Source organism: Mus caroli, chromosome 18 (assembly GCF_900094665.2).
Source record: "Mus caroli chromosome 18, CAROLI_EIJ_v1.1, whole genome shotgun sequence".
NCBI lineage: Eukaryota > Metazoa > Chordata > Mammalia > Rodentia > Muridae > Mus > Mus caroli.
In genome coordinates this window covers 33,718,893-33,728,048 of record NC_034587.1, presented here as the reverse complement: position 1 = coordinate 33,728,048, position 9,156 = coordinate 33,718,893, and the positions used below count along the sequence as shown (strand labels likewise).

Below are 9,156 nucleotides of genomic sequence, written 5' to 3'. Positions count from 1 at the left end.
GGGGGAGAGGGAGGGGGAGAGGGAGGGGAGAGTGTTTAACCATGCATGGATGTGAGTGTCTGTGCCGGCACATTCCAGTGTCTATGAAAACCAGAGGCATTAGAGTTCCTGCAGCTGGAGTTACAAGCAATCATGAGTCTCCTGATGTGGGTGCTGGGAATCAAACTCAGGTCCCCTAAAGTGCTGAGCTGCCTCTCCAACCCCCAACCTTTTATTTCTTCAAGAGAAAGTCTCTCACTAGAACTTTCCAAATAGGCTTGGTTGGCTGGCCAGCAAGTCTCAGTACTTAGCTTGTCTCTACTTCCCCAAGGCTACGAGGCTCTGATTAATTTTTTTTTTTTTTCATTGATTCTCGGCACCAAACTCAGGTTCTTGTGCAGGGCAAACACTTCACCAAATGAGTCATCGCCTTGGTTCCAAATTCTTCACTCTTTTGAATTCCTCTGTCTGGGATGCTCTTTTGTCAGTTCTTTGCTGGCTGCTTTTAATTTTTTCAAGTCTGGCTTCAAATGTTTCATTGTCCTGAAAAATGTCCCACCTTTAAGTGACTTCCACCCATCTATATTTATCTATATATTTTAAGTGTTTAATGTGTATGTGTATTTTGCTTCTGCTGATGGAGGCCAGAAGAGGATGTCAGATTTCCTACAACTGGAGTTGTGAGCTGCTGTGTGGATGCTGGGTGCTCTTGGCTTATTCAAATAAACACACACACACACACATGCACACACACACACGTGTGTGTGTGTATGTGTGAAAGAGACACAGTCTTGTGCAACCTGGCTGGCTTTGAACTCTCGATCCTCCAGCCTCTACCTCCCAAGTATTGTGATTACAGGTATGTGCCACCATGGACTGAGATTTACTTATATGATTTTCTTTTTCTTGTTTGGCTTTCTTCAAGAGAATGTTGCTCTGCGAGGCCAGGGAATTGTTCCTTTTGATATGGCTATATTTTGAGGGCTGAGACAGGGCTTGGCATATATTTAATAAATATTCATTAAACGAATAAAAAATGTATTGCTGAAGGCTGGAGAGATGGTTCATTGCGTAAAGAACTTACTTCGTGTGTTTCAGAGTTCAGCATCCCAGCACCCACATAGGAAGCTGAGTGTAGGCCCTGTCTGTAATCCTGGTATTGGGGGGAGAAGACAGGAAGTTCCCATGGCTCACTGGCCAGCCAGTCTTGACAGTCAGCCAGTTCTTGATCCAGTGAAAGACTGTCTCAAAAAATAAGGTGGGGAGTGACAGAGGACAACAGCCGAAGTCGACCTCTGGGTTTGAGTCTTGGAACCCACATAAAGAGCAGGGTACAGTGAGCCAGCAATGCTGAGTAGGCCGCACAGCGACAGAAACAAGAAAGACTTTGTTTCAACCCAAAGTTGTCCTCTGATCTACACACACACACACACACGAGATAAAAAAAGTCTGGAACGCATACATTTTATAAAGTTTTTGGTAGATATAAATGGAAGCCATTTACAAAGGTGTTTCTTTCATTCTTTTTTTTTTAAGGTCTATGTAGTCCTGACTGGTCTAGACAGAGATCTTCCTGCCTCCGTCTCTTTAGTGCTGGGATCAAAGAAAATCATCACAAGAGAGATCCAGCAGACATCCTCAGTGAGAGAAGTCACATCCAGAAAACCACAGGCCCAAGGCGTTGTAAAGAAAGAAGTACTCACAATGATTATGCTTTAATTACACTCTGAATCAAGTAGTATTGTGGAATTATGGGAAAGAGCAGATAGGTTTGAAAATGGCCAAGTGGAAAAAAATTTTTTTCTGGATTTTTGAGGCAGAATTTAACTTCATAGCCTTTAATTTAACTTAGCTGGGCTTAAGTAGAATTTTCTAAACTGAAGTTTACCAGAGCATGGGAGCACAGAGCTAGAATGATAGTGTTTGGGAGGCTGAGGCAGGAAGATAAGGGGCTTAAGGCTAGCATGAGCTACAGAGGGAAATTCTATCTCAGAGGAGCAGAAACAGACACTAAATAAAAAAAAAATTAGAGTTTATAGTTATTGAAGTAAAAACTCAACTGAAGAGTGAAATGACAAATGAGACACCGCTGAAGAGACTGCTTAAATGAGTGGGGCAAGTTATAGAAAGCCATGGTGTAGCTTGCAGAGATAGGAAGGTATGAAGCATAAAGCAGAGGCTGAGAGACATGGACACCTCAACATACTTCAAACACTGGCTGCATGGTCTCCAGAACTACATACGCCCTTAGATGAAAGAAAGAAGTATGTTTGTGTGTCAGGCAGGAACGAGAGAATGACAGAGCCAAAGCCAAAATAGATCTCTGTATAAGATCTCAGTCTGTATCCTGCCCCTGTCTCTTGGGGTGGTTGGTGTTCCTGTTTACACACTGGCCTGGAGTCACTACCAGACTGCCCTTACATTCATGATGATCTTTCTGCCTCAGTTTCTCCCATGCTGGGATCACGGGAATGAGCCACACTGCTTGACCCTCGTCTATTATTTTTGAGTTTTTGTAGGTTTTGTTCTTTGAGCCCTAGCTCTCTATGTCATTGAGGATAACTTGAACTTTTTAAATTTACAGATTTATTCTTATTCTCTTTAATTTTGTCTACATGTGTGCATGTGTGTGTGTGAGGTTTAGAGGTCTGCATTCTTTTGGAACTGGAGACACAGGTCGTTGTGAGCCATCTAACATGTGTGCTGAGAGTCGAGCTATGGTTCTCTGGATGAGGAGTATATACTCTTTAACTGCTGACCCACCTTTCCAGGTCCTAGTTTTCATTTAAAAATTGAATGTATTTAGTGACTGTGTGTTCATAAGCATGTGGGGGGGTACACACATAGAAGGGAGTCAGAGGATAATTTGTGGGAATCATTTCTCTGCACCATGTGGGTTCTCAGGATTGAACTTTATTTCCTTGTGGTGGCAAGCACCTTTATTCCCTGGGCTGACCTGACCTTGAACTTCTGATCCTCTTGCTTCAACCTACCTAGCGCTTGGATCACAGGTATGCAACGTCATACCTGTTTAGTGCAGTGCTGTGGTTTCAATTCAGTGTTTTAAGGATGCTAGGCAAGCACTCAGCCGACTGAACTACACCCCAGCCAGGAATCTGATTTCAACAAACATATGCGACTTGTCTCGAGAAGCCCTGTATCTAGATGATATAAGAGGAGGCTTCTGCAGAATTAAGTTCTTTTTGGTTGAACCGTACTTCTAATGGTCTTACAGGCATGCCTGAAGCTGGGGGCTTTATACATCCCTAACAGACAGGGACTGAATGAATGGTTGATAAGCTGACCCTCAAACCTGTTTCAATTCTGCAGCCCAAATGCAGATGTTTGTCTAATTGTGTGTGGAAGAGCCACATCTCAGCAGTTACACGTTGTTTACCAAGTATAATCAGAATTTCAATGTTCAGGGTCACTTGTCTCATAGCAGAGTGGTAGAGTAGGGTAGATTAGAGTGAGAAATCTGGGTTAGTGGAGGTTCACTTTTGCGCAGGCGCAGAAAGAAGCCTACTAATAAAACCTGAAAGCACCCTTCCCCCCACCCCTTTCCGGCTTGCCTCTAGCGCAGGCGCAGAGAGTGCTCCAATATGGCCGCCTCCGTGGATCTGGAGTTGAAGAAGGTAAAGGGGGCTTTTCAGCAGACAGACCCTTCTGTTCGAATGATGAAGAGAGTGAGGAGGAGAACGGGGGCGGGAGGGGGGTGAGGCTCGCGTCTCGCTGGAGGAAGGAGACTGTAGGGGGCGGGGTCTGGCCTCCCGGAGCCCTGAGACGGGACCCGCTCTGCTTCAGGTGGAGCCTCTTGGTGGCAGGAGCTGCTTCGGGCGGGTGGGTTGGGTTGCTGGGTCACGCGCGGGCTGGGCTGCAGTGTGGGACTTCAGAGACATCTCTCAGTGTTTTGGAGCCGCCGGGACCCCAATTTCCTAGCATGAACTGAAGACAGCGTCTCACAGTGATGCCCGTCACGGTGCTTGCAGGAGGAGCACCTGCAGTTTGGATTCCTCATTTGATTTGAAAAACTCCAGGTTCAAACTTTTGCTTTTAGGCCATTTATTCTATACCATACTTTCCCCATCACCTTTGTAAAGAGCTCACACACCACCCCTGCTCCCCACGTAAGCTTTCCAAAAGACCTTTCAGAGGAATTGGATTAGTATGGTTATTGTTATTTTGTTCAATTCATTGCTTAGAAATGGTTTTGCTGTCATTTTGCTTTTTTTTTTTTTTTTTAAGTGACAGTGTCTCAGACAGTGTGTTCTAGATACTTACAATGTAGCCAGGCTGGCCTTGAACTCCAGGCAGTCTTTCTGCCTCAGCCTCTTGAGTTCTGGGAATTACAATCTTGAATCAAATGCCAGTTTATAAATGGGTAACATTATAAATTTGGAAACATTTTTTTGCTACTTAACAGTCTGAGGACCCTGAATGTGCTTTTTTTTTTTTTTTTTGTGGAGAGTTAGCTGTAATTAGAGAGGACCCTAGAATTCATTCTGCTTAAACTTACTTTTCTAAAGAGGGAAACTTCTAGTGTCTTTTGGTTTGTGGCTTGTTTGGTTTGGTTAGGCCCTGAACCCCTAATGCACTTTAGTGTTGCTGCCTTCTGAGTATTAGGGTAACAGATGCGTGCTAGGGTCCCTGGCAAGAAAAGTCATAAAAGATTGAGCCTCAGGCAGAAAAATGGGTCAGTGGGTGAGACACTTGCCAGGCGGCCTGGCTGGTTAAGTGCTATCCCTAGACTCCATGGTGGAAGGAGAGAACTGCTCAAAGTTGTTCTCTAATGACTTAGAGGTACAACGAAGTTCACTGGTCCCTAAGCACACACACAATAATAAACACATCTTTAAGACCAAGTCTAGGATTTGGTATTATTGTGGCCTTTTTTTCAATCAGTAGGTTCTTTAGGTGAGAAACATTTTTGAAAGGTGTGTGTGTGTGTGTGTGTGTGTGTGTGTGTGTGTAGACATGCTTGCAAGGTGCTTCGTGGAGGTCAGAGAACAACTTTTGGGAGTTGCTTCTCTCTCTCTAATGAAGTGGGTCCTGGGAACTGAACTCTTGTTGTCTAGCCTTCTAGGCAAGCTGAGCCGTCTGCTGGCCCAGATTCTGGTTTTGTTTTTTCTAAGAGACCGAGTCTCATGCAGCCTGGGCTGGCCTGGAACTTGGTTATGTAGTTGGCATGCACCCCTACACCCACTATCCCCAGTGCTAGGATTTGCACTCAGGGCTTCCTGCATTCCCAGGACCTCTCACTGGGACCTAGGGATTGCCACTTTGGCTAGATTGTCTGTCTAGTGAGCTTTAGGGACCTTCCCCTCCCCCCCTTGCCTCCATGCCTAGCATTAAACAACAGAAGAAACTTGTATTTTTATGTATGTATCTTGCCTGCACGAATGTCTGTATACCATATGTGTGCAGCCCTCTCAGGCTAGAAGAGGGCTTTGCCTCCCCTGAAACTGTAGTTAACAGGTGGTTGTGGGCTGCTATGTGGGTACTGGGAACCAAACCTGGTCCTCTGCAAGAGTAGCCAGTGCTCTTAACCCCTGAGCCATCCCATCAGCTCCCAAGCTCAGCTTTCTTTGTGGGTCCTGGGGAGTGAACCCTGGGTCAGCTGACTGAACTGTTTCCCTAGCTCCTATAAGTAACATCTTAAGTAGCTGCCTCTGGTTAACCTTTGCCTAAGCAATACAACAGCTGAAATAGCTGTTCCTAATAAAAGAAGCCACTTGCTATTGTTCTGGGGATGCTAAGTATGTGGCTCTTGCTTTTTGCCATTCTTGTCTTGAAACATGTAAACTTAGCCTTATACAGCATTCTCTCATGCTATAAATCTCAGCCTTTAAATTTTTTCTTTTTTTCTTTTTTGAGACAGGGTCTCACCATGTGTCCTGGACTTGCCTGGTACTCACTATGTAGGTAGACCAGGCTAGCCTTGAAATCACAAGAGATCCTTCTGAGTGCTGGGATTAAAAGTGTGCATTTCTATGCCTGATATGTAAATCTCAGCTTTATATATAAAGCTTTATATAAAATGTTTTCGCCTTTTATCATGTGAGTTCAGGTTCTAGGGCTGGAACTTGGGTTGTTAGGCATGGTACCTTTACCTGCTGAGCCATCTCTTGGACCTCTGTTTGTCTGTCCACCCATCTATTTATCTATAGATAGGTTAAAAAAATAATTTTAAAATGTTTGTGTGTGCATATACAAGTGTGCTCAAGTGTTCTCTTACCATGTAGTTCCCAGGGATCAAACTTAGATTATCAGGCTTGGTGGACAGTGCCGTTATCTGCTGAGTCAATTTCACTGGTCCAAAAAAAAAAATATATATATATATCTTTTGTGAGACTAGGTGTCTTGTAGCTCAGCCTGGTTTCGAATATCTTACAAATCTGAGTCCCAAACAACTCCTGAATCTCCTGCTTCTGACTCCCAGTTGTTAGGATTATAGGTGGGAGACACCAGGTCTGGCTCTACAGCCAGGATTTTGAAATAATGTGGGTGTTTTGGATTCTAGTTATGCAATACAGATGTAGTAAGTTGTTTTCTGCTTTGGGTCTCTGGGTTTATCTCCTGAGTATTTTACTTATCCCTTTTATTACTCTCTGGCTACTTGATAAATATGGCTTTTCTTTTTAAATGCACATTTGTTTTTGTGTTCATATTGATCATGCGGTCTATGGATAGGGTCAATGAATAGGGTACAATTAGAATTTACATAGTGTTATCATTCTGTTGACTCTTATTTATGCTTATCTTGGTAAATCTTACAGCTTTGTCTGGCTAGCACGTTCTGTTTTAACAAATCTAAATTTGACTCAAAAGTTTCACTTCCTAAATCAAGCACTTGTTTTTCTCAGGCCTTCACAGAGCTTCAAGCCAAAGTTATCGATACTCAACAGAAGGTGAAGCTTGCAGACATACAGATTGAACAGCTAAACAGAACGAAAAAGCACGCACACCTCACGGACACGGAGATCATGACGCTGGTAGATGAGACTAACATGTACGAAGGTGTAGGGAGAATGTGAGTAAATCAGCGCACCCTTCACGGGGCTTTCTTAGGAGAGGCTTGGGGGAATTAAATGGTGGAATGGTTTATTTTCAAATTGGGTTACTTAAAAAAGAATACTTGGGTTAAAATATAGAAATAACTTGCAAAAGCTTTCTTTAAAAAAAAAAAGCATAAAACCCCAGGTGTGTATTTTAAAATTTTATGTTTTTCACTCTCTCTCGCTCTCTGTTGGGGCATGGGTATGTGTGCCTGTGCCTGCAACTGCCCACCCCACCCCACCCTGCCCCTGCCCCTGCCCATGGAAATGTTAGATCTCTTGGACCCAGATGTAGGTGCTTCAGAGCCTCGTGATATCAGTGCTGGCAACTGCACTTGGGTCCTCTCTCTGCAGGAGCAGCTAGAATCTTTTAACTGCTGAAAGCTCTCTCCAGCCACTCCCCATTCAAAAATATTTTTCATTGACTATGTATGCATAGTATGGCTGTGTGTTGGTCTTTGCAAGTGAGTACAGATGCCCACTAATTTATGCTTTGTATTAATTATCAATATAATCTATTAATGCTTTATTTTAAAGCATTCTAAAGGAGTGGAAACAGAGACAGGATATTGAGAAAGGAAGAGCACTCCTGAGAGTGGGCATGGGCTAGTGAGCAGGGAAGGGGCTGAAAAGCCCTGGTTGTTGACATAATTAACCACTCACGTTACATTCTTTCTACCAAAGACATATTCTTCTTATGAGAGAGATCAAGTTGTCTTTATATTTTCTGAGAACATGAAGACTGGGAAAGCCCTTGTGTACGGGCCACATTCCGTTTCAGTTAGCTAATGGGGAAGAGCTGATTGTCTTTAAGGTAGAGGGGAGGGGTTCTGTGTTTGGCCTTTGGATGTTATGGACTAGGTGGGCCTTTAAGTTTGGAGAGCTTTTAGTTAGAATGGAATTTGACCTCCGACTTGGGATGACTTCTTTTGTGATTGACTGGGAGGAAGCATAACATGTGTAGAGTTCTGTAATGACTTTAGAATGACATCATGACAAGGTGACCCTTCCCGTGACTAATTCATTCTTTCTGCTGAGGAGTGATGACAAAGGTTGGATTGGCTTTCTTAAATGAACCGCAGACATTTTCTCTTCAGTTCACGTTTTTCATTTGGTCTTATTTTAAGAGAACAAGAGCCCCTTTTGTGAGTTTTTGTTTTTAATTTTGAGATGTTCTTACTGTTTCTCAGTCTGGCCTCAAACTCTGTGTAGCAGAGGGTGACTGAACTGCTGTCCTCCTGCCTCACGTCACCAAGGGCGGGGATTGCAGGTGTTCAGGATTGGATTACAGCTGTTCAGTGTTAGCTCCAGCTTGTGAGGTTGTTAATGGTACAGAACAGAATGGGAACCAAGTAGAACCCTTGATTGTGTGTCATGTAGCATGAAATGTTGGCATTCACTGCAGGGTAATTTTCATCCCTTAGTTTGAGTATCCTTAGGTCTTAAAACAGTGATGCCAGCCTATTACTTGGAATTCACACCATTACTTTAGCCTTTGTTTATAATAGCTAAAGTTATAAAGTTTTTGTTTGTGGTTTATTTGTTTGTTTTTTCCAAGCTGGCCTTGAACTCACAGGGAACCCCCTGCCTCTGCGTCCTGAGTGCTGGGATTATATGTAGCGCTCCCACGACCCCCAACATTTTGTTGATTTATGAGATGGGGATTCACGTGGCCCAGGCTAGCTTCCTGCTAGCTTCCTGCTAGCTTCGCAGAGACCTTGCCCATCTGACCTTCCATCTTCCAAGGGCTAGGGTTACTCTTGTGAACTTCATTGAAAATAATGTTCTCAATTTTCAAAAAGTTTTAAATTCTAATTGTTTTATGTTTGATTCTAAGAATCAAACCTAGGGCTTTGAGCATGCCAGACAAGTCTTCAGCCACTAAGCTGCATCCCGAGCCCTGAAGTTTTATATTTCTTTAGAATAATGGCATTTAGTAAGCATTGTGCATAAGTTGTGGGAGTTAGTTTTCTTTTTCATATTGTCCAAAATTCTTCAGGTAGATTGTAGTCCATGCAAAGTATTACAGAGTTTAAAGGCTTACATATGGGTACTTAATGGTAGAATGGTATTATTTTACGTAAATTATGTTTCTTTTCTTTTCTTTCTTTTTTTTTTTTTT

The 9,156-nt window shown here is 43.2% G+C and overlaps 1 protein-coding gene across 1 annotated transcript in view; it reads left to right on the top strand.

The window, feature by feature from the left end:
* The first annotated feature begins 3,542 nt into the window (after positions 1 to 3,542).
* Positions 3,543 to 9,156, top strand: part of Pfdn1 (prefoldin subunit 1) — a 52,263-nt gene continuing 46,649 nt past the window's right edge. The window contains exons 1-2 of the mRNA XM_021150814.2: positions 3,543 to 3,614; positions 6,843 to 7,009. Of these exons, the coding sequence (XP_021006473.1) occupies positions 3,582 to 3,614; positions 6,843 to 7,009 (200 nt within the window). The 5' untranslated portion in view covers positions 3,543 to 3,581. The remainder of the gene's footprint in view (positions 3,615 to 6,842; positions 7,010 to 9,156) is intronic.